General features: G+C 46.5%; 1 protein-coding gene across 1 annotated transcript in view; it reads left to right on the forward strand.

Moving 5' to 3' along the window:
• The window catches only part of DRP2 (dystrophin related protein 2), a 1,191,281-nt gene that overhangs the window by 736,951 nt on the left and 428,453 nt on the right, over positions 1-25,877 (forward strand). The window contains exon 4 of the mRNA XM_086964637.1: positions 23,221-23,377. Coding sequence (XP_086820763.1) covers positions 23,221-23,377 — 157 coding nt within the window. The remainder of the gene's footprint in view (positions 1-23,220; positions 23,378-25,877) is intronic.

Raw genomic sequence — 25,877 nt, forward strand, 5'->3', positions numbered from 1 at the left:
ATGGGCCGGAAGTTCTTGAGGTCCTTGGGGTCCGCCTTAGGTTTCATGAGTAAGGCGTTGATCTCAGCGTGTTTTCAGCTCTCCGGGAAGGTTGCTGTCTCGAAGGAGGTGTGGATGACTTTCCGGAGATGGGGTACTATGACTGTGCTGGCTTTGTTGAAGATGTGGTGTGGGCATGGGTCTGAAGGAGATCCGGAGTGGATGGTGTTCATGATCTTGATGGTGTCGTCATTGTAGATGTTGGTATAGGTGAGCAGGCGGTTGGTGCGGATGGTGGTCCTGGGGGCAGAGGTCTCAGTGGTTGTCGGGGCAGTCGTGGCGTTGAAGCTATCATGCATGTCTGCGATCTTGTGGTGGAAGAAGGTGGCCAGCAAGTCGCACAGGTCTTGCGAGGGTGGAAGGTCGTTGGTGTTGGAGCTGGGGTTGGATAGTTCCTTCACGATGTTGAAGAGCTCTTTGCTGTTGTGCGCGTTGTTGTCTAGGCGGTCTTTGAAGGAGGCCCTTTTGGCGCAACTGATAAGGTGATGATGTCTGCGGGTGGCGTTCTGTGGGCTGCGTGGCTGTCCGGTGTTCATTCACGAAGCCAGATCTTCTCCAGCTTTCGGTTTGCTTGGAGGTCCGGAGGTCTTCAGTGAACCAGCTGGCTTTCTTGTTGGTGTGACTGTTGGAGGGTTTCTTGATCGGGGCGAGGGCGTTGGCGCAGTCGTTGATCCACTGTCTGAGGTTGCGGGCGGCGGTGTTGGGGTCAGTGGGGTCGGCGGGTGGGCTCTGGGCAAGGGTTGTGGTTAGCTGGTCTTTAGTGACTTTGCTCCAGCAGCGGCGAGGCATCTGCTGGGTGTGGTGGTGCGTGGTGGGTTTCTTTAAGGTAAAGTGGATGCAGCGATGGTTGGTCCAGTGGAGTTCGGTGGTGTGGTTGAAGGAGACGTGGGGGCTTGCAGAGATTATGGGGTCAAGCATGTGACCGTCGGAGTGGGTGGGTGTTGTGATGAGTTGTCTGAGTCTGAGGTTGGCTAGGTTGTCGATCAGGGTGGTGGAGTTGGTGTCGTTGTTGTTCTCGAGGAGGAAGTTCAGGTCCCTGAGGATGATGTAGTCTATGGAGGCGAGGGCGTGTGTGCTGACGAAGTCGGCAATGGAGTCGCTGAACTGTGGTCGGGGTCCGGGGGGTCTGTAGATGAGGGTTCCTCTGAGGGTGGTGTTGGGGTCAGTGTGGATCTAGAAGTGCAGGTGTTGGGCGGTGCTGAGGGTGTTGTCTGTGTTGGTCGAGACTCTGAGAGTGTTCCTGTGGATGATGGCGATTCCTCCTCCTTCTCTGTTGGTGCGGTCCCTGCAGGTGATCTTGTAGCCTTCCGGGACATCTATTGCTATGTCGGGTCCCGAGGTGGGGTTCAGCCAGGTCTCCGTCAGGAAAGCGAGGTCTGGGGAGGTTGAGTCGAGTAGGTCCCAGAGTTCAACGGAGTGTTTGCGGGCCGAGCAGTTGTTGAGAAGGATGCATCTGAGGTGGTTGGGTTCTTTCCTGGTCGGCAGCATGGTGTGTCGGATGCTTGTGAAGCTGCAGTTCCGGCAGGTGAAAGCTCCATGGGTGTGCTTCGGGGCGGTCAGGAAGCAGGTTACATTTGTTGTCATTTAGCAGTGCGCAATCAACTCACATGAGATTATTGCACAGCACTACAAAGACCAGTGGGCAGCGCTGCTGCCACGCCTACCATGGAGAGTGGCACAAGTATTTAGTGCTGTGAACTCATTGGCGCTTGCTCGAACTCCAGCCCCAGATGAAGTGCGAAGAGGAGCACAAAATGCGTTGGGCTTTGTGAAGACTTGGGAAATGTCTTTGTCTCTGACAACTGCAGCTGCTATCAATAAAACTCTGAAAACGTACCTTCCTGTGTGAGGCTTCTGTCTTCAGGGACACCCTTTGTTTAGATATATATATATATATATATATATATATATATATATAAACACTGACGAAGGCGGCAACGCCGAAACGCGTTTGTTAACTTAAGCTGCAGCACGAAAATAAATACGGCAAATTGGACTACGTATAATGGCTCAGAGGGCTCTCTATTGGAATTGGTTCAGTGTGGAGAGGTGACCAAGTGTTGGGAAAATAATCACGCACTCCACCGTGTGTCGAGCAAGCACCCCTGGCATTGTGGAGCAACGGCTGGTGGTCTGGAGTAAAGGAAAAAATATATATATACATATACATATATATATATATATAAATATATATACATATGTATATATATAGTGTGTGTGTATATATATACATACACACACATGTATATGATGTGTGTGAATGTGTTTATGTATATATATATATATTTATACGCACACACACACAGCTTTGGGACATCATATACATGTGTGTGTGTATGTATGTATGTATTTATATATATATATATATATTTATATATATACACACACACACACACATATACATAGGTTAGGTTATTAAATACAATCAAGGCATGCAGAATAGACTGAATTAATGGGCTAGAGGTAGGTTAAATGAATAAAGTAATGCAATTATAAATTCACTGGATAATGCTTCCTTAATAAAATGAAGTAAATGCAAATGAATTATACTTAAAGAAAAGTGTTAGCTTGTATTATTAAATGTATTACAAAACAAAATCAGAAAATGAAAGTTTAGTGTAATTTTATTCAATTCAGAGCAATTATAAATCAGTAGGTATAGGGTACTCTACTATAATTATAGAAAACTGTTAGGTTACTGAATACTGTAATCACAGCATAATTATATGCATTAAAAGGAAAATAGAAAAAAAGAATATGGTTACACCTGAAATAAAATTATGAGAAAAATATAATAAACAAGTTGATGTAGATAAAGGGTAGGTGTAGTGGTGGCTGAGGAGGTAGCGACATTACTGAAAAACTACCTTCACAATGTTCTGATAGCCCACAATGTAGTGGCTCACGATTTAGTTGAGGTCGATGTAGTAACTTATAACCCCCAAAGACATTCCCATTAATGCCTTTTTGCCCACTGCCTGCTCCCCATGATGGGTAGTTGTGTGTTAGTACTTTGGCAGCCACTTGTGAAGGAAGAATCCACTCTGATGTCTGGGAACAGAGATGTGTTGCTATTAAGCAGGTTGATTGATCCAACTTCCCCGCTCTCTTCTATCTCACGCTTCTGCTTTGTTGCAATGACACATCTTTGTTTCATATCACTCCTCCCCTCTCTCCTCCTCCAGTTATCGACCATATCTCTCACACTACTTTGCTTTCATAAAACTACCCTGCTCCACAGCTGTGCCACACCATGCACCATTTTATGCCTCCTCTCTTCTTCTCTCTGCTCCAACCCACTTGCCAGTTTTTTTCCTGCCCATTCTTCAGTTGGCTCATTTCTCCTTGTTCCTACGTTTTGATGGAATAAGAACTCTCTCTGTATCTGCTCTTGAAATCCCACCAAGAACTGCCATTGCTGAGATGTTAGTACAGCACTGACTGTCCTTCCATTAGATCTAATATTCTCTTTTGGCCTGATACCTACTAAATATCGGCAAGTCGAGGAAAAGAAAAAACATTGTTGATTCAAAAGGCATTTGCATCATTCTAATCACACCAGCCTTTGCATGTTAAGGTGAGCTGTGGGCTTTGGAATGTCTCAAAAAACATTGCAAAAATAGTTCCATCACTGTGACACATCCTTCAGCTTGTTATGAACTACTGTAAGAATTTTTCAGTTAATGGTGGCAACCAACCAGTGCAGCTCAGGTATTCCTTATAGTTAGGTAAGATAGATTTCACAACAGTACCAAGTATAATAATAATTTTAAAAAATCTAAACTCCCCAACACAACGTGGTCAGAACGACACACATGCATCTAGTTCAGAGGCACCCTATCGTTACTCATAAAACACACATTTGTTTTTGTAGGTATAAAGCGCAACATTCATCCCAAGGGACATCACAGTGCTAGGAGAGTGTTATCCTGATATGGGGAGGGCGGTTGTGAACAGTTTCGGGTTGCGGCGTAGGCCGGGGTGTTATATGGCTTTGGCTATAACCTAGGGAACAGGGACGTTTTTAATTTCTTTCTAAAGGACAGGTATTCGTCCGTTAGTCGTAGATCTAGTGGAAGTTCATTCCAGTGGACAGCTGCTAGTTTGGAACAGGATCGGTCTCCTGCTCTAACCAATTTGGTCTGTTTAATCTTGTCCAGGGCCTGATGACAAGGCCTCAAGTTTCGTGGGGGAGTGTAGAATTCTAACTTATCATGCAAGATGCGGGGGGCGCTCTTGTGTAGCGCTCTGTGTGCATAACAGAGGAGCTTGAACTTTGCCTTTTGGCATACAGGAAGCCTGTGCAGTTCTCTCAAACTTTCAGATGCCAAGCTGTATTTGCTTTTGTTGCAAACCAGTCTAGCAGCTGCATTTTGGACCACCTGTAGTCGGGAGAAAAGATACTCAGAGATGTCCACATAGAGCGCATTCCCATTGCTAAGTCCACTAGAAAAGAGAGCATGGGTAATGGACTTTCTACAGTTTAAAGGGATCCAGGAAAAAAGTCTTCGAAGTAGTTTAAGTATAGCAAAGGTTTTCCGCACAGAGTTTGATCTTGGTCTTGCATGGACAGTGCGTTATCAATAAGTATGCCCAATTTATTTGCAACTCGTTTAGGGCCCCGGGTGGCTCCCATCTCCCGGAGCCACCAGGTGTTGTCCCAAATTAGGTGTGCTCCACTGAAAAGCAGGATCTCTGATTTTCCCGCATTTAACTTTAAACAATGTTCCATCATCTAGGTTGCTGTTTCAATGAGACAGTTAATTAAGTTGCTTTTGGTATCCTCATGCTTGTCTTCCATGGTAATTAGCAACTCACAACAGCTCCCCAACTGTTCATAAAACTATAAACCACGCCATGACAACCCATAACACACAAATCGAATACCCAACAACTAATCTAGTTCAAAAAGATGAAGTGGACTCTTAACATGACTGTATGCATTCATTTTCCTCAGACAAGAGACTTTTAGCAAGAGAGTGCACATGCTGATTTGACCAAATCGAACACTCCCAGATTGGTATTGTCCTCCAGCTACACACAACAGACAAACAATAACAAAACATGTGAAAATAAATACATACATACATGGAAGTGACTTTTTAGCCATTTCCACACTTTTTATTATCTAAGTCAGACAATCAGAAACCAGGCTATGTTTTGTGATGGAATCCTAAAGACATTGTTTGAAGACACCTGGACTCTGACAGTGCTGCAATCCTATAATGATGGTAATAGAGCACTGTAAAAATCTCCAACATAATATAAAAAATACCAGAGCCCACTGGTAACGATGCCCTCAGACCCATGGCTGTTAATTCTTGCAAGTGATGCTCCACATTACAAATATATTTTTAGCTGCACTACACATGAAGAGAAATCCTGACACGAATACAGCCCACACAAACCTATTGCTATAAATGATGTTTGTTATGATTAAGGCAAATGTGATCATGGCTTGTCAGTAGGGAATATGGAGCGAGACTAAGAAGTGTTTAAAAGGGGGCGCCTCTCTGAAACAACATCACAGAGATAAAGCAGTTATCGTACAACTCTTGGCTCCTAGACAGCTGACGTAAAACGAGAAATCAATCAAAATTCTGTTCTTTCTATGAAGGCAAAGAAAAACCACAGTCTTTTTTTTTATTCTTTATTGTCCAATTAATTAAAATCCTTACAATAAAAACACAATTCATAAAACAAAACAATTTCATCCGTTCCTTAAAGATATTGAGCATGTAATAACATACTTAATAACCATTGGAATTACATAAAATATTATAGAAAAATATTTCGTTCATAACCTGGTAAAAACATTGCATTTCATTATTAATCGCCATGCATATTATTAAAATCAACCATACAAATAACCTTGAATCCTCTCTCTGATCTTTAAACAGCCCCTTAAAAGAAGCTATACACAAGGTAACACATATTCAATCCAAATGTAATCTTAATACTTAATGTATAAAGTGCAGCCATGCTTCTTAAGATTTCAGTATACCTTAGATACTATATCATCAGCGAAAAATAGACATAGTTTGAATTTATCCAGTTACATTACCAATATAGGAAAAACAATATAGTTAGTCTCATAGCCACCTTCTATTCCTATAGCATGACCAAAACAGTGTCCTGTTCCAATTTGTTCTCAGCTATCATAATACATTTAACAAAGTAAACTGTTAAACAAATAATACGCCCTGAAGGCACAGTATTATTGCTTGGTGACATGTTCTTACCCCTTGTTACCTAAATATTGGTTTTAAAAGTGTTAATCTTTTTTGACGCAGTTTGGGGCAAATACATACAATGTGCAATAATGTTTTATTTGTATAACCACGTAATCTAACTGTTTGTGATTGCCAATCTTGTACCAATCTAGGGAGCCCATCTTTTGTTGGATAGTGGCCAAACTTAAGCTTAAACAATATATCCCTTACCGCCGGTTTCAAAAAAGAGGTGAGATAGGATTGGGGCCCAATTTTATTATGCGAGTTAATAACCGACCAGGCATGCTTTTCTTTTGCAGTCATCTCCTGATCTAATAAGAATGATACAAATTTAGATGATTGATTTAAAATCTGTTTTAAAATGGTCTTATTTCTACTCATATCATCAAAAGATGGGAGCTTAAAAATATTCAAACATTCAGTTAAATATAACCTCCATGGGCTGATATACTCTTTCTTATTCATTTCCTGCCAGCTCATATATGCAAGGGACTCAGGGTCCAATAAATAGAGTGAAAATAGACATTTTAAAAATGCAGCTTGCTTTACCAATGTTTGGTTTAACAAACCAAACTCCAATCTTTACTATTATTATTATTATTATTAATAAATTTGATAGAATTCTATAGAATGCCCAACATTTTTTGAGATCCTAAAAAATGATTTAAAAACTTTTCTTTGTAATTTATCCAACGGTTGGCTCTCTTTGCCTCCCAAAATTATTGACCCATATGTAAGCGCGGGGATGAGTTTTGCCTTCATTACTTTTAATTGGTGCTTATAGCTTGGGCATGAACGTTTATCTCGCAATGATTTAAAGGCAAAAGACAATGAAGTTGCTTTGGCCTTGAAGTTATCAAAATGTAGTTTAAATGTCATCCTATCATCAAGCATAATTCCTAAGTATTTATACTGCCTTACTGTTTCAATAGATACATTCTTAATTTTCCATAATATCTTTTCTGATTTTGTTGATCCTATTATCATAATTTTTGATTTTTTTTGTATTTATTTGTAAACCATTTGCTGATATATATTGGTTAAATGACTCTTATCAATCTTTGCAGCGATATTTACGTGTGACTTAGTAGAATGGTATCGTCTGCATATTGCAAATATTTTATACTTTGGCCCACAAGGATTGGAGAGTGTGCATTGATGTTATGTAAATGATGTGATAGGTCGGCAATAAAGAGATTAAAAAGACATGTGTCAAGTACGCAGCCCTGTTTAAGGCCACTATATCTTTCAAGGCGACGAGTGGTACGGCTTACACCCCCCACTTTAACCTGCACCCACGTATTTGTTTACAACAGTACAATCATATCCAACAGATGTTTTGGTACGCCCCATGCTGATAACTTTGCCCAAAGAAGATTAAGCAGAACAGAATCAAAAGCTGCCTTTAGATCTATATAACTAAAAAAACGTTTTTGCTTTTTCTATTTGGTCTTCTCTGTAGGTAAGTATCGGCAGGTTCATTATTGTTGATTGTCCCTACGAAATACAGTTTAAAAAATTGGGATAACTTTCCTTGTAGTTGCCCATTCTTCTAGATCTTTAAGTAATAATGTTGCAAACATTTCCGCCCCTACATCCGTTAGGGCAATTAGCCTATAGCTTGCAGGATTATCGGGAGGGCCACTTTTATAAATAGAATGTATTATGCTGCCTTGAGAAATTTTTACCATATGTCCATTCTTGCTTTAAAGATAGCATTTAGGATCCTATTTGGACCAGGCACACCATTTGATTTAATCCTACTTGTCAGTGATTTTACCATGTCCACCCGTGGTGACTCAAATATTAATAATTGAGCATCATAGTTTTCATGCCTTCTATTCTCATTATGTATAATAATTATCGAAAATGGAACACATGAGTCATTAATTGAGTTTGGCCCATTTACAGTAGTAGACCCATAAAGGATAGGAATAAAAAACTCCATGGAATACATGTGTCATTAATTGAGTTTGGCCCATTTACAGTAGTAGACCCATACAGGATAGGAATTAAAAACTCCCAGTCTTTTGCGGGAATGTTGGCACTGCTAGCTCTCATATTGCCATGTTCCAGAGTGTTAATTATACCCCAAAATGCTCTTAGATTGTTTGTCTTGCTTGCATGGTGCAATTTTATCCACAATCCTTCTTTATATTCTCTTTTGGCTTTCTTAGTACTCTGAACCCTATTTTAATCTCTCCCTACATCTAGACATTTATGGCCCCTCACCCCCACTTCACCATACAGCTATTGGAAAAAGATCTCTGGTAAAGTGCCCCTACTACAGGGAGCCCGTTGATTATTGCACCGCCGACCCAACGAGGAGCAGTTCAGTTGATGAAGCATGACACCTGAAAGGGTGTGTGAGGGCATTACAATCCAATACATGGATCCCCAACTCTAAACCCCTGTTGGGGTATAGTTGGTCCCAGTCTCCCTGACTCTTAAACTTAGTCACTGAGTGTTAGACGGGGACCCGGAGGGTCGGCCGAATACAGGGGGAGAGGCCTCCGACGAGAGCCCTCTCCGGTAATCGTACAGACGAGTAACTTCCCCCCCACAGATAGACACCACACAAGGATAAGTTCTGCACACTTTTATAGATATCTTTAGGCAAGGTTATGAGCGGTACAGCAGGTCCAGGACACAAGGGTCCCGTCAATTCTAGTCTCTTTGGGGAAAAGGGGTAGCGGGACAGTCTGAGTACCGGTCCGGTACAGAAGCAGCCAAAGGTGGAGCTCAATCCTTGAGCTGTAGGGATCGCAAGGAGGGGCCGCGGCGGCGCCAGCAGGCCTTGAAGATGGTTCACGACGAGGAGGGCCGCGGCAGCGCCAGCAGGCCTTGAAGATGGTTCCCGATGAGGAGGGCCGCGGCAGCGCCAGCAGGCCTTGAAGATGGTTCACGATGAGGAGGGCCGCGGCAGCGCCAGCAGGCCTTGAAGATGGTTCACGATGAGGAGGGCCGCGGCAGCGCCAGCAGGCCTTGAAGATGGTTCACGATGAGGAGGGCCGCGGCAGCGCCAGCAGGCCTTGAAGATGGTTCACGACGAGGATGAGCCGCGGCAGCGCCAGCAGGCCTTCAAAGATGGTTCACGAAGAGGAGCCGCGGCAGCGCCAGCAGGCCTCCAAGGATGAGTTCGTCTCGGTGTCTCTCGACTCCAGGATACAACTGCCTTCCTGCTCTGGAGCTGCCCCAGTTATAGGTCTGGCGCCCTTTGATGTCCGGACCCTCGCACTTGGAGGTCGGGAGGTCCGGGATGAGGGAGTCCAGACACCCAGCAGGGGGGTGGAGCCAGCGCCCAGGGAGGCTGGGGGCGATCGAAACCTGGCGGAGGGGAGCCATCGACACTCCTCCTTCCATTGACCTGCCAAGTGGTCTCTTCACCCCCTGGGCAGATGGTGGTGCCTCGATGTCGGGGCCTGGCTGGGCCCGAGGCCGAGGTCGACCCGAGGCCACGCGGCCTGGTCGTGTAGTGTCCAAAATGGCGGCTGGGCCGGGGACAGTGGTTCTGGGAGGGGCCCGGGCCAGCTGATACTGGGGTGTTCAGGAGCTGGGGTTCCGTCGGGGAAGGGCCGTGTGTTGCCCCGGCGGGTTGCAGGGGTGGTTCTTGTCCGGAAAAAAGGAGGAGCAGGGGTCCGTGACCCGCCATGCGGGGAGGGATCGGGCCTTCCACGAGGCCTGTCCAACATGCGTCCCCCCAGCTGAAGGCAGGGAGAGTCACCCATCCTCTTGGGTACTCTCCTCGCCGAGGCGGAAGAAGCGGGACAGGCCGTCTGCGTTGGCGTGGTCTTGGCCGGGGCGATGCTCCACAGTGAAGTCCATCCCCTGCAGGGAGATGGACCAACGCAACAGCTTCGGGTTTTCTCCCCGCATCTGCATCAGCCATTGCAGGGGTCGGTGATCTGTTTGCACCCGGAAGTGGGTACCGAAGAGATAGGGCCGGAGCTTCTTGAGGGCCCACACTACGGCGAAGGCCTCCCGCTCGATGGTGCTCCAGCGCTGTTCTCGGGCCAGCAGGCGTCGGCTGATGAAGGCCACTGGCTGATCGACTCCCTCGGAGTTGAGTTGGTAGAGGACGGCCCCAACGCCATGATCTGAGGCGTCTGTCTGTACAATGAATTCCCGGCTGTAGTCGGGGGCCTGGAGCACGGGGGCGGTGCACATGGCGGACTTCAAGTTCTCAAAGGCCGCCTGGCATTCAGGAGTCCAGTTGACTTTCTTGGGGTTCTTTTTGGACGTGAGTTCTGTGAGGGGCCCCACAATGCTGCCATAGTCTTTTACGAAACGCCGGTAGTACCCCGTGAGCCCCAGGAAGGCTCGGACCTCTGTCTGGGTGACCAGGGGCTCCCAGGCCTGGATGGCGGCAATCTTGAGCTGGAGGGGGGCCACCAGGCCACTTCCCACTTGGTGTCCCAGGTAGGTCACGGATCCTTGGCCGATCTGGCACTTGCTGGCCTTGACGGTGAGCCCGGCCTGCCGGAGGGCGTTCAGGACCTCCCGGAGGTGGTGGAGGTGTTCCGCCCAGTGGCGGCTATACACAGCAATATCGTCCAGATAGGCGGCGCTGAATTCCTCGAGCCCCGCCAGCACCTTGTTCACGAGTCTCTGGAAGGTGGCGGGGGCGTTTTTCATTCCGAATGGCATCACCTTGAAGTGGTAGTGGCCATCCGGGGTGGAGTAGGCGGATCGCTCCTGGGCCCCTGGGGTGAGGCCGATCTGCCAATAGCCCGCTGTCAAGTCGAAGATGCTCAGGTAGCGGGCGGCCCCCATGCGGTCAATCAGCTCATCTGCCCGGGGAATGGGATGAGCGTCGGTCCTGGTGACGGCGTTCAGACCTCGATAGTCTACACAGAACCTGAGCTCGGGGGCGACGCCCGGGGCGGCGGCCTTGGGGACCAGCACGACCGGGCTGGCCCAGGGGCTGTCGGACGGCTCGATCACTCCCAGAGCTAGCATTTTGGAGACTTCCGACTGGATGCAGGCGCGTACTCGATCAGGCACCCTGTACGCCCTGTGTCGGATAGGGGGGCTATCCCCGGTGTCAACGTCGTGGAGGCACCAGGGGGTGACCCCAGGGATGAGGGAGAATAGGTCGGCAAATTGGAGTAGCAGTTCTTGGCAGTCTCGGCGTTGCACTGGGGACAGGGCATCGGAGAGGTGGACTCCCTCCACGGAGCCGTCTTTCTCGAGCGTTTTCAGAAGATCAGGGAGGGGCTCGGAGTCTTCTTCAGCCCCACTGTCGGTAGCCATCAGGAGGCTAAGTTCAGAGCGCACAAAGTGGGGCTTGAGTCTATTGGCGTGGAGGACACGTAGGGGGTTTCGGGGTGACTCCATGTCTACCAGGTAGGTGACGGGGCCCTTGCGCTACCACTTTGAAGGGTCCCATCCATTTGTCCTGGAGTGCGCAAGGTTCAACCGGGGACATCACCCAGACCTGTTGTCCCGGCTCGAACTCGATGGATGAGGCATGCTGATCATACCAGCGCTTCATGTCTTCTTGGCTGGCTTCGAGGTTGGCCTTGGCAAGTTCCCTGAACCGCCGGGTCTGGTTACGGAGGGTCAAGAGGTACTTGTATACATCAGGGGGAATCTTCTGAGGGGCCACCTCCCACCCTTCTTTGACCAGGCTGAGGGGGCCCCGGACGGGGTGTCCATACAATAGTTCGAACGGACTGAAGCCCAGGGATTTCTGGGGGACTTCCCTGTAAGCGAACAGGAGGCACGGGAGCAGCACGTCCCATTGGCGACGTAAGGGTTCTTCCAGGCCCATGATCATCCCCTTGAGAGTGCGGTTAAATCGTTCTACTAGTCCGTTCCCTTGCGGGTGATAGGGGGTCGTGAATTTGTAGGTGACCCCGCACTGTTGCCATAGGGACTTCATGTACTTGGAGATAAAGTTCGTGCCCCTGTCACTAACGACTTCTCGGGGGAAGCCCACCCGCGAGAAGATCCCCATCAGGGCTCGGCCCACCACAGGCGCCGTCACGGTCCGGAGAGGTATGGCCTCGGGATAGCGGGTGGCATGGTCCACCAGGACAAGTATGAATCGGTGTCCCTGTGCTGTCCGGGGCTCCAGGGGCCCCACAATATCGATTCCCACCCGCTCAAAGGGGGTGGTGACGATGGGAAAGGGTTTCAGGGGGACTTTAAGTTTTCGGCCGCTCTTCCCGCTGGCCTGGCAGGTGGGGCAGGCCCGGCAGTGGTTTGCTACATCGTTCCGCATCTTTGGCCAGTAGAAGTGGGTCACCAGGCGGCTGTACGTCTTGTCCTGCCCCAGGTGCCCGGCAAGAGGCACATCGTGTGCCAAGTTTAATAGGAAGTCTCTGAATCTGAGGGGGACCACCAACACCCGGCTGGCTCCTAGCTCGGCAATCTTTTGCTCACTGTAGAGCAGCTCGTTGTCCCAGTAGATCCAGTGGGCCCCCGAGGTATCCCCTGCGCTCTGGGCTATGGCTTGTTGTCGGAGTCCCTCGAGGGAGGGACACACTCTTTGTTCCTGGCGGAATTGTTCCTGAGTGGGGCCACCTTCCTGACGCCACTGGGCCAGCTCTGGGAGGTCTCGGAGTTGATCAGGTTCTTGGTTGCCGGACCCCGGAGGACCAGGCTCAGGGGTGGTTTCTTCTGTGACGATCGGCGGAGGAGGTTCAGGCCACTCTGGTTCCTCTGGGCTGGAGATGGCGCGGGTGGCCATGGATCGGGTCGTTACACAGACCCATTCAGGGAGACTAAGCATCCCCAGGTGCTCCCTCCGCTCCACGGCTGACCAGGGGGAGCTCTCGAGGTCGTTCCCCAGAAGGCAGTCCACCGGGGCATCGTCGCGGACAGTCACTTTTAGCATGCCGGACACCCCTCCCCACTCGAAGGGGACGCAGGCCATCTGGCACAGGCTTTCGGAGTTGTCGGCCGACCGCACTGGACAAAGTACATTGGGTAGGATCTGGTCAGGGGTCACCAGATGGCAGCGGATTGCGGTCACACTGGCCCCTGTGTCACGGAGGGCCTCAGCCCGGCGTCCATTGATGGTGACCCACTGGCTGTATTTCTGCGTGTTGGCGGGGATGGGCGCCCGTGGGACCATGTCTCCCTCCCCTAAACAGACCAGGGACATGGCGGCGGGTTCCCACTTGGGCTGGTACGGCTCGTACTCTTCGGTGTCTTCTTGGGCCGGCTCTTCTCCCAGGGCGGCGGCGGCGATCTGGCGGTTCATGGGGCTCTGATTTTTCGGGCAGTTGGGGTCATTGGCGTAGTGGCCGGGTCGCTGGCAGCTGTGGCAGGTAACGTTGGAGCGGAACCCTGGTCGCGTTGGAGGGCTTCCTCTTCCGGCCGGGGGCGGGGGGTTGTTAGTGGAGGGCACCGTGACGGTGTCCCTGCCCTGACCCTGGCCTCCTCCTCCCCCCCGTGGGCGGTGAGGCCCTTGGGAAGCTCTGTTCTGTTCGCTGGGCCAGCTCCGAGGGACTAGGGTGCTCTCCCATCGGTCTGCTTCGATGGCGAGTTTCCGAGGTTCAGTCAGTTTACTATCAAGGAGGTGCTGTCTTAGTTCGACGAAGCAATTATTGGAGAGGTGCTCCCATACAATAAGGTCGAACAATTGCTCGTAGGTGGTGACCTGGCTGCCCTTGATCCATCCCTCGAAGGCTCTGCTAAAAAAGTTCACGTACTCCACCCAGGTTGTACCCGGGATTCGTTTGCACTCTCGAAACCTCTGTCGGTACATCTCGGGCGTGAGCCCATAGCGAGTGAGGAGGGCGGCCTTCATGTGGTCGTAGGACTTCATCTGGTGATCGGGGAGTTGCAGCAGGGCGTCTCGTCCTTCGCTGACGAATTTCCCCCATAGCCCGGCTCCCCAGTCGCTCCGTGGGATTCGGTGGGAGGTCATTGCTACCTCGTAGGCTTTAAACCATTGCTGGATGTCGTCGTTCCGGTAGTATTCCCTGACGACATCCTTGGGGATGTGGACCTTTGGGTCCATAGGGGCAGTGGGGCTCTGGTGCCCGGAGACTCCGAGGTCTTTGTTCTGCCGCCGAATTTCTAGCTCCTTCAAGTTGCGCTCATGCTCGCAGGCTAGTCTTTTCTCTTCCAGCTCCCTCTGGCTCTTTTTCTCCTCTCGTTCTTCCCTGAGCCGTAAGTGTTCGAGGGTTATTTTTTGTTCTGCCAATTTGAGTTCTCCATCTAAGCGGAGTCGGGCCAGCTCCAATTCGTGGAGCCGGCTTTTCTCCCGTTCTCGGGCCTCTTCGGACGAGAGGCCCGATCTTCTTTCGTCCGTAGGGGTGGTACTTGTTTCGGTGGTCTGAGGCTTTGATTTTGGGGTGGGGATGTTTCCGTCTCCACCCAAGACTCTAAGGCGTGCTTGAGGTCATCTTTCGTGCTCAGTCCTGTGGTAGCAATGCCCAGCTCTATGCAAAATTGCTTTAGTTCTTTGTGGCTGTACTCTTCCAGTTTTTCCATCTGAAATTTTTCCGTTGTTCCACTCTCCTTTGTCGTCATGGTGGCGGTGTGTCGTGGGGTGAGTTACTCTCTGTACGATTATGCGTCGGCTCGGATCGCGCCGCTGGCCACCAATGTTAGACGGGGACCCGGAGGGTCGGCCGAATACAGGGGGAGAGGCCTCCGACGAGGGCCCTCTCCGGTAATCGTACAGACGAGTAACTTCCCCCCCACAGATAGACACCACACAAGGATAAGTTCTGCACACTTTTATAGATATCTTTAGGCAAGGTTATGAGCGGTACAGCAGGTCCAGGACACGAGGGTCCCGTCAATTCTAGTCTCTTTGGGGAAAAGGGGTAGCGGGACAGTCTGAGTACCGGTCCGGTACAGAAGCAGCCATAGGTGGAGCTCACAATCCTCGAGCTGTAGGGATCGCAAGGAGGGGCCGCGGCGGCGCCAGCAGGCCTTGAAGATGGTTCACGACGAGGAGGGCCGCGGCAGCGCCAGCAGGCCTTGAAGATGTTTCACGATGAGGAGGGCCGCGGCAGCGCCAGGTGGCCTTGAAGATGGTTCACGATGAGGAGGGCCGCGGCAGCGCCAGCAGGCCTTGAAGATGGTTCACGATGAGGAGGGCCGTGGCAGCGCCAGCAGGCCTTGAAGATGGTTCACGATGAGGAGGGCCGCGGCAGCGCCAGCAGGCCTTGAAGATGGTTCACGACAAGGAGGGCCGCGGCAGCGCCAGCAGGCCTTCAAAGATGGTTCACGAAGAGGTGCCGCGGCAGCGCCAGCAGGCCTCCAAGGATGAGTTCGTCTCGGTGTCTCTCGACCCATTGCTTTTTGATGCTGTCCCCTATATACAAGGGTGGCATAAATATGGGGCAGCGCCAAAAATAATACCAGGGAAATTCTGGTCTTAACCTGACGCAACGAGTAGAACTGATTATTTTCACCTCATTTTGCTGTTTCTATGATTAAATTGCCATTAGTTGTTGTTCATGTGCAGGAAGGTGACCTTCCTGCACATAATCATTAGGAAATGAGGAGTTGCTACTTCAATATACGCTGCATCCTGCTGCACACATAGAAGTTACAAATCACCATTATTGATTGTTTAAGTGCAGGAAGGAAAACCTTCCTGCACATGAACAATCATTCCCTGCAACGCAGACACACTTGCACTATGATGCAAGGGTGCCTGCAGTGGCACTAGGCAGCTAAATTTGGTGCCAGCACTAGGGGAAATACAGGAGTGTGCTGTATTGTAAATATGGCGCATCCCCCACGCTTCCAGAATGTCAGAGCTCGGCGTTACCAATTGCTGCGTAACACCGCGCTCTGCCATTCTGTTGCACCTACGCCCCCAACTTTCCATTGTAGACTGAATATGCAGCACCCTGTTTAGTGGCAACACCATCAGGCTCACCGTAAATATTGCCAGTCTGTCCCTGTGACTACAAGGACTCAGGAAAAAGCAGGATAGTCACAGACTCTTCCAAATGTGGGCAGTCTCCTCACTGGCATGTCTTAGCTAGGACTCACACGTGCTGGTGTCCTGCATGTGTATTGGTGAGATTAGATGTTAATTTCAGTTTCACTCTCCTTGTAAATGTAAATGTAAATGTATGAAGCTTATATAGCGCATGACTTACCCTGGGGCATCTCCGCGCTTGCTTAGGGAACCCGTCCTGGTATTCCCCTGTGAGATAACCCTGGCAGGGTATCCACAAGGTGAAAGCCAGGCATCCCACCGCGAGGGGCCGATGTGGAGATTAAGCAAGCTATTGCCCGGAGTCGCAGAGTGTGAACCCGTGAGTCGAGAAGGCACCGGAGCGAGAATTATCGAGCCCGTGGAATTATTAGGCCCAAGACCCGCCGAGGCGGGGAATTGAACCCTGGTCCAGGGCCGAACTCAAGCTCCAGGTCTGCCGCCTCTAACCCCTGAGCCACACTTCTCCACAACAACAAGACTGATTTGGCCCAGACCCTCAAGCTGGTTAATTACTTAGGAAAACCATTGCTGATAGACAGTTGTCAGTAGTATCTTCAGTCATGTCACCTCCAAAAACATGATTCGAAGAATCTGGGAGAAATATTGTGTAGACAATCGTTAGATGCCCAATGAAGCTATTATCCGGATAGCTATGTATAGTCTACTAGTCACAATATTAAACACCACAAGCTGCATCTTCCTCAGACGTGACGCTTCTGTCTTTGTACATATTTACAGGCATCTCTAATTCTCTAATCACAGATGTGCCATGTATAGCCAGTTCTGTATATTTAAACACCTCTTTTTGCTTTCTGATATTTCTATCTATTCTTATTGACTTTAAATGCAGGACTACAAGCTTTATAATCCTAAATCTCGCCAGTTAGGGATCAGGGCACACCAGTTATGGTGAAGAGAGCCAGCAGTTCACTGATGCAGTTCATGGAAACTCAAGAGCATGCAGGTCAACTGAACGATCTGCAAATTTATCTGTGGGTTATTTTTAGATCTGGCATTATTCAAGAACTTTTGCTGAAATTATTCATATAATATACTTAATTTGAGTCATTCCTCTTTATCCACTGGTCTCTTTTGTGTCATTCACATATTTCTTCTGCCCAAGACATCATACAGCATCTCTCTTCATCCACTGGTCTTTTGTTGTGTCATCCACATATTTCTTCTGCCCACTACAACATACAGCATGGGACAGTGGGTGGGCCCATTATAGCCACTGATTAACTTCATTATGAATTGTGGCAATTTCAGAAGGATCTCATCCACAAACAAAATACTTCCCTTCAGTGTTAGAGACTGCTATGGCAAGGTTTGCTTTTAGAGACCAAAAATATTATTTTGCTTTTAGCCAGCACCAGAGCTATTGGTTTTGCCAAAGCTTCTTCAAAATATAAAGAGATTTAAGAGGCTGTTGTGTCTTTTTGTGAAGTGATTTCCAATGTTTTGAGCTCACACGTAGCTATGTAGCCTCTCATTAAGTACAGATATAGTAAGATTTTCTTCATTTTTTGACCATAGTGTGCTGCTTGATTTTGACTCCCTAGGGCTTTTATATTTATTATTTATTATGCACGCCCCTCTCTGGTTACGTTCTGTATACCCGGGTTCCCATGAGTCAAAGGGTTGCTCTTGCAGCCTAATTTTATTTAGTTATTTCTAGAGCCTGACATCACGGTTCTTTTCAGGATGATTTACTGATAAAATATTTATACCACAAATATCGTGGGACATAAATATTGTGTAAAAATATGGAGCAGAAAAATATCTTTATCCTATACTTATAATGTGAATAACAACATTATCGTTATACACAAATATTGAGCACATTATTATACATTTTTATTATACACATATTAAAACATAATAAACATTACATATATTAGCATTAAACAGTAATATAATGTCAATTAAATATATTTTAATAATTTAAAACTGTATATAAATGTATACTTATTCAAACAAACTCATACATATTTGTAGGTTTATTAAAACAATTATAATTTATGTCACAATTTACAATTTTTTTTGTAAATGTAAACAAAATAACAAATCTATATATAAATATATAGATGTATGTATATATATATATATATATATATATATATATATATATATATCTATACTACTATTATAAAGAGAGAACACAAACCTTTGAGCCAGGTAAACTAGGGAACCACAGCGCCAATTGACACACCCGATACATCGTTGAAAATGTCAGGGTGTGCAGATGGACATAGGCTATATAAAATAAAAATTAAACGTAAATTTAAAAATTTAACTTAAAAAAAAAAGTAGTCCCCTGGAAGTAGCGCCGGCCGCGACGTAGCGCTGGCTGCTACGTAGCGCTGGCCGCGACGTGCGTGAAAACGAGGGGGAGCGGCGGACAGGCGGGGAGGAGCGGCGGACAGGTGGGGAGGAGCGGTGACGAGCGGCGAGGAGCGGCGGTGAAGTCAGGAGCGCCGGCTCAGGTAAGGCAAAGGGACACGTAAAATGTCAGGCCGGGAGGGGGCCGGGGGCGGGAGGTGGCTCCGGGACACGGACAATGTCGGGGCAGGCGGGGGCTGGGGCGGGCAGGCGGTTGGCCCTGAAGCCTCATTGCCCCCGGACAACGTCGGGGTGGGCTGCTAATATATATATATATATATATAGCACCCTCCAACAACGTTAAAGGAAGGAGCCACAAGCAGGGACTTCGGGCGGGGTTCTTTATTGAAAACTAACAGGTGAGGCGTAATGCATTTCGGACACTTCCTTCTTCAGACGCCTCCTGCTAAACCGCATGTCCGTAGCGCCCAGCTTTTGTATCTGCAGCACTTGTAAATTGCACAACTGACGCCGCCCCAACCATGTGATCATCCACCGTGTTACAGCAAATATGAACACTCCAACTCCCAGAATGCTGTTTACCTGGGGCAGTGTGATATGGGGAAATCAAAGTTCAATCGTTGTATTTTACTGGCGTTAGTGGAGCTGGGCGCACTTTGTACAGTCACATTGATTTCATCAAGACCCCTCGAGTCCCCGCGTGACATTTCAACCTGCAGGGCGCAGGTCCGCTGGGTCGTGGGCTGGTGACAATGCACCAGTCTCCTCCGTGAAGTCACGGTCTGCTTCCTGGCTGCGTCCCTCGCATTCCTGCACTCAGTAGGTGGGCTGCCGCTAGCCCATACCTTGGCGACGAAAAACCTGCTTGCACAGGAACCAGTGAGGCAGGCAGCCACTTAGAGAAACGGGGCTCCTTGACGTGTCTCTGGCTGACATGAATTAAATCCAAAACACCATCCAACAACGTTAAAGGAAGGAGCCACAAGCAGGGACTTCGGGCGGGGTTCTTTATTGAAAACTAACAGGTGAGGCATAATGCATTTCAGACACTTTCTTCTTCAGACGCCTCCTGCTAAACCGCATGTCCGTAGCGCCCAGCTTTTGTATTTGCAGCACTTGTAAATTGCACAACTGACGCCGCCCCAACCATGTGATCATCCACCGTGTTGCAGCAAATATGAACACTCCAACTCCCAGAATGATGTTTACCTGGGGCAGTGTGATATGGGGAAATCAAAGTTCAATCTTTGTATTTTACCGGCGTTAGTGGAGCTGGGCGCACTTTGTAAAAATTGTAAATTGATACTTGTAGAGCGCACTACTCACCCGCAAGGGTCTCAAAGCGCTTGTACGAATACCGCTGTGGAACCCATCTTGGCTTTCCCTGTGAGGCGTCCACTCCTGGGCACCCCCAAGGTGGAGGCCAGGCATCCTTAGCGTTGTGGGGGCTATTGTGGAGATTAAGCAAGCTATTGCCCAGAGTTGCAGAGTGGGACTCCATGATTGGAATAGGCACCGAGGCGAGAATTATCAGGTCCGTGGAATTTTTGAGCCCAAGACCCGCCGAGGCGGGGAATTGAACCCTGGTCCCAGGCTAGACCTCTGCATCAGGGTCTGCCGCTCTAATCATTGAGCCACACTTCTCTTTGTACAGTCACATTGATTTCAACGAGACCCCTCGAAGTCCCCGCGTGACATTTCAACCTGCAGGGCGCAGGTCCGCTGGGTAGTGGGCAGGTGACAATGCACCAGTCTCCTCCGTGAAGTCACGGTCTGCTTCCTGGCAGCGTCCCCCGCATTACTGCACTCAGTAGGTGGGCTGCCGCTAGCCAATACCTTGGCGTCGAAAAAACTATATATATATATATTGCAGCAAATTGGTTCTCCGGCTTCTGCAGCGCTCGTTGCATGTGCGATCTCCTGCGGCTGAACCACACCGCTTTGTATTTGAGCACTTCTCTTCACAGGATGAAAAACGGGCCGCACACTCAAAATGAATTTTACTCTTTATTTATTATTTTACTTTCATTAAAGAAGGGGCTGAAAGCGTGTCTGATCGATGCGTTTTGATGTTGGTAACATCGAAACGTATCGATCAGACAAGCTTTCAGCCACTTCTTTAATGAAAGTAAAATAATTGTTGAATTGCAAAGGGGTAAAATGTACAATTCCCACTCCAGTCTGGGCAACAGTAAGGAAAGCGTTTCTGGACTCAGGAGGTGTAAGAATAACTGTTCACACTCCAGTCACTGCAACAGTAGGGAAAATGTTGGTTTGCGTAGGAGTAAAATCTACCATTCCCACTCCAATCAGTGCAACAGTAGAGAAAGCATTGGACTCAGGAGGGGTAACATTTACTATTCTGACTCCAGTCTGTGCAACAGTAGGGAAAGAGTTGGATTGTGGAGGGGTAAAACTTACTATTCCCACTCCAGTCAGTGCAACAGTAGGGAAAAGGATGGACTCAGGAGGGGTAACATTGTATTATTCCCAATCCAGTCAGTGCAACAGTAGGGAAAGGGTTGGATTGCAGGGGAATAACATTTACTAATCCCACTCCAGTCTGTTCACTTTAAATTACATATTTACTACAATGTTTAATAAACATTTTAAATTAAAACACATGATAATGATATAGTTAAAATACCACACTATATTTTCACAGCTATAATAACTAACACATATAATGTTATTTACCATTAAAAATAATAACACAAATAACACGTAACATAATAAATAGCACATTATTTATACAATAAATAACTATTTTTATTTGCATTGCTTAAATACCTTCCCACCCTATACCTCTACAAAATAAGCACACACCTAAAATGTATCCTAAAATTATAATAATAGCAAATTTTACATAGTTAATTATCAATTAAACAATTAATAGTAATTAAATATTAACATAATTATATTTAAATAACTTCCCACCCTTTATCCCTACAAACCTAACAATGTGCACATAATATATATTTTAAAAAATCATCCTAATTATTTAATTTACATAATTATTTATCAATTCAACAATTAATTACAATTAACGAATAATACATTAATTATATTTAATTAACTTACCACCTTTTTACTCCTACAAACACAACAGCCTGTACTGCATAAAGCTGTGTCTGAACTGGGGTGTCGAAGTGAGGTAAAGAACAATGAGGGATTCAACCCAGATCTGTGACTGGGGGTGAGTGTCTGAAAAGTTTCAGCTCTGCGTCTATCATCTTCTTGTGTTTGCTTTGCACCTCATATATAACTTAAGACATTTCTTAATTGCATAATTCACATAAAATAATTACCAAATAAATTATTATTAATACTTAACATTAAGTATTATAATTCATTTTTATCACACCTTTACCCCTACAAAAAAAACTCACGAAAAAATATTAATAAAAAATGAATTACACATTTTACATAATTAATTATTAATTAAATACGTATTAATAATTTCAAATTAATTAATAAATAATTATAAATAATTGACTTCCCACTCTATACCCCTACTGCCTCCACAAGCTGCACCTAAAGCTTAAATACCCAATTAACATAATTATGTATCAATTACATGTGTAATATTAATTAATTATTAATTATAAGTAATTTACTTCCCATCCTGCACCCCTATAAACACCACAACCCACTACTGCACAAACAATACAAAGAACCTATTAAATTAAACTTAAAAACAACTTAAAAGTAGAAACTGTATTAAAAAACATTAACAATAATTTTACAATTTAGAATATATACAATTTAAATATATTCTAAATAGATAAAAATAATTAAAAAGCAATATGATTAACAAGAATATTTTTGCAAACGATATTAACAACATACATATTTTTAACATAGATATTAATAACATAGTGGTCCATTACGGTGTCGGACGGCCGAGGATCTGACCAACATCGTAGCGGAAACGGGACCGACCAACACAGAGTCGGCAGTTCCCCTTCCATTATTATGATGCGACCGCCTTCACGGCGGTTGAAAAGTTATTTTTTTCTATTGCGGCTTGTGCTGGGGACTGCAGCATGAGGCGGAACTGAAAAAATACACTTTTAAAACATCATTGCACCGGTACCTGCCACACGATGCATGGCTGTTTGGGGGGGACCACAGGTGCCCCCAGGCCTCATAGCGGAGGCCGCGGGGGGACGGGGGACCTGCTAGGAGATCCCAAAGTCACTTTCCGATAGCCTTTTCATGTCAGCCTTTCCGCCATGGAAAGGCTGTCAGAAACTGACATCATAATCCTAATGCCATTTGGGTATTATCTGTCTGACTGACGCCCCGACTGGATCTCCGATTCTGCCGGAGGAGTCAGTCTTACCCCCAAGCCTCAGCGCTCGGACTATCAGATGGACCGCCAATGATAGCGTGTCAGTGGCGATCAGTGCGACATCATAATGGCCCCCATAGATATTTTTAAGATTGATATTGCTTACCTTAAAATGGATATTTGTGATCATGATATTTGAAACTCGATATTTCTGCTCCTCTTTTTTTCCCCCGATATTTTGTCTGAAAACCTTTCAGGATATTGACTTTGATGGCTTCGATGAGCAAGAGCCTGTGCAAGTTTTATTTGTGAAAGTGATTTTGGCAGACTTCTTATGAAATAAATAATCCTGCTTTCCCGTTGTCTTCCCTTGCCATTCTACCCATCACCAGGGCTCGTCTGGAGGCCTTTTCTGACCACAGTGCAAAACTGCAGCCTCCACTGCAAGAGATTGTTGATTGGCTCGGCCAGAAGGATGAAGAAATGTCAGCACAGTTACCGCTACGTGGGGATGTCCTCCTGGTACAACAAGGGAAGGAGAAACACATGGTATGGTACAACGATTCCTAAGACAAACTAAACTCTGCAGTGATATTTTTTACTGTAAAACTTTGATAATTGTGGTTTGAAGTGAAATGACGACTAAAAACCGAAAATACTGCGGCAATTTCCTGGTTAACAATTGTAGATACAAAGTTAGGCTCATTTACTGTTGATGAATGCATACATACTTCAACACATAGTTAACACCTCTATGTCACACCCAATAAGGTTCTAAAATACTGTCATACTGTTATCAGTCCAATCTTTTTTACAATCACTATCACTGACCCGAACACTTTCTTATCGCTCACAAGCTGCCTTACACTTTCATTTAGAATGATTCAGGGCATTACCCAAACTTTTAATTACCTGAACAGGGCTTGTCTCTACCTCCCAAGAAGCCATCACTCACCAAGTGTAGCAGTAAGATGTAAATTACCCAGATTCACTCTCTTCTCAGCCCTTATTCCAAAAAGGTTGAAATGTCCTGCTCCCACTGAGCCTGGTTTCTCATATTACATTGACCACTCACAACTAACTCCTGCAGGATTGCTCAGTGAGCTGAGAGTTCGCCGTTGACAAATGTCAAATGTCTGAAGGTTGCTAGTGCTAATTTCAGAAAGGCTGACTCTACTGCCCATACTACAGAGGTCAGTACATTGTGTACCATACGTTGGTTAATGGCAGGTAATGCTTTGAGAAAGTGAATGTGAAGTTTCTTCATGGAACCAAACTTCTCAGGGTCACCAGATCAAATCGGTGAGTTTAGTAATACAACAAAAAGTAGGTTGGTGTTCTCGCTATACAAAGAGGAAAAGAAAGGCACTTTTGTATGCTACTGCCCTGAGGTAGCTCAATGCATTATACTGAGTTTTTTTCTTCCTTAGCCATTATTTGGAGCACATAGAATGAAACTGTCAAAGGTCAATGTAGAGCACCAGTATAGATCCCTAGGAAGTGACAGAAACAATCAAATTGAGGAGGGTTGTTATATACTTATTATCACCTTGTTTCTTTCCTGTTCTCTCGTGCTTGCAAGCACGAGAGATCTCTTTTGTTGTTCTAGAATACCGACCTTCAGTCGTGAGGATTCCTTGCACGTCACTCTGGACATTGGCTTCCTCACGACTGGACGGCTCTGGTTGTGGGTGCTTTTTGATGAATAACTAAATTTGAATAAACCCACGAATTGAACCATCACAAGACTCAGGTTCATATTTAACATAATTTGGCGACGATCGGGATTTTCCTGCACCCACCGCCAGTCAAGTTTTCAAGACTCACCGAACACTGCAGTTGTTCGTCTTCAGACTCTCCTGTCTCCAGTCCAACTTCGTCTACTTCAGGTCGTATGCTTTGGGGCACTTTCTCCATTCATTGCTTGGCTCCCAGCGCGGATTTGATTTCATATATTGGCATTTTTCCCCGGCGCTGCTTCAAACTGTCAGTTGCTGTCTCGCGCTTCTTCACGCGCGTTTACCTTCAGCTTCCTGCTCGCGGTACCTCACGCGCGTTACGCTGCAACTCTCAATCAAGCCCACCGCCTCTCGAAAGTCACGTCATACTGTAACCTTGACGACGACGCCGAGCGGCCATTTTCAAGCACAGCGATCTGCCTAGCCTTCGTCCAGCGATAGGCACGCTCCACTGCCTTTCATGTTATTTTTTTTCATTCACAGTGATATCCACGCTTTACCGCTTTCATTCTTCATGAAGCAACCACAGCGATAGGCACGCTTTATTGCCTACCATGTTTACTTAATACCAAACATTCACAACTCTAGTCATCTTCAGCGATAGACACGCTTTATTGTCTATCACAAATTCAATGATAGGCACCTTTCTTTTTCCTTAACTACAATTCTTCTACTTTAAAAACAAAGCACTTACAAGTGCACCAAGTTTATTGAGCATCATACTTTGCTAAAGCATACTTATTTACAAGATTATAAAACATTTTCAAATACAAAATTTTATTCTTTCATTTCATTTTACTATGGCTTCGTCTCAACAGTTTCAAACACCAGCTCCTTTTTTGCAAACTCCAGGAAAACCTTCTCTTGCCTGGCGCAACTGGCTCAAAGGGTTTGAGAACTATTTGGTAGCCATTGACGCTACTAAATATGATCCTCCTCGCAAGGTTGCTATTCTTTATGGATGTTTGGGAGTTGCTGCTCAACAAGTTTTTGAAAATCTTCCTCATATTCCTTCTCCTTCTGGTGATTCCGGTGACAATTGGAATGTTTATCAAGAAGCCATTGCTCGACTCAATAAACAATACGACGATGAGCCCAGTATTGTGTTAGAACGTCATAACTTTTTCAAACGCAAACAAAGTGTTGATGAGAGTGTAGAAGACTATATTGCTCAACTCAGAATTCTGGCTTCTACCTGTGACTTTGGCGCTAGTACAGATACTTCTATCAGAGATCAATTTATTTTTGCTTGTTTTTCTAAAAAAATTCAGGAACGTTTGTTAAGTTGCAAAAATCCTTCTTTAACAGAA

The sequence above is a fragment of the Lissotriton vulgaris genome, chromosome 4_1 (assembly GCF_964263255.1).
Source record: "Lissotriton vulgaris chromosome 4_1, aLisVul1.2, whole genome shotgun sequence".
Classification (NCBI taxonomy): Eukaryota; Metazoa; Chordata; class Amphibia; order Caudata; family Salamandridae; genus Lissotriton; species Lissotriton vulgaris.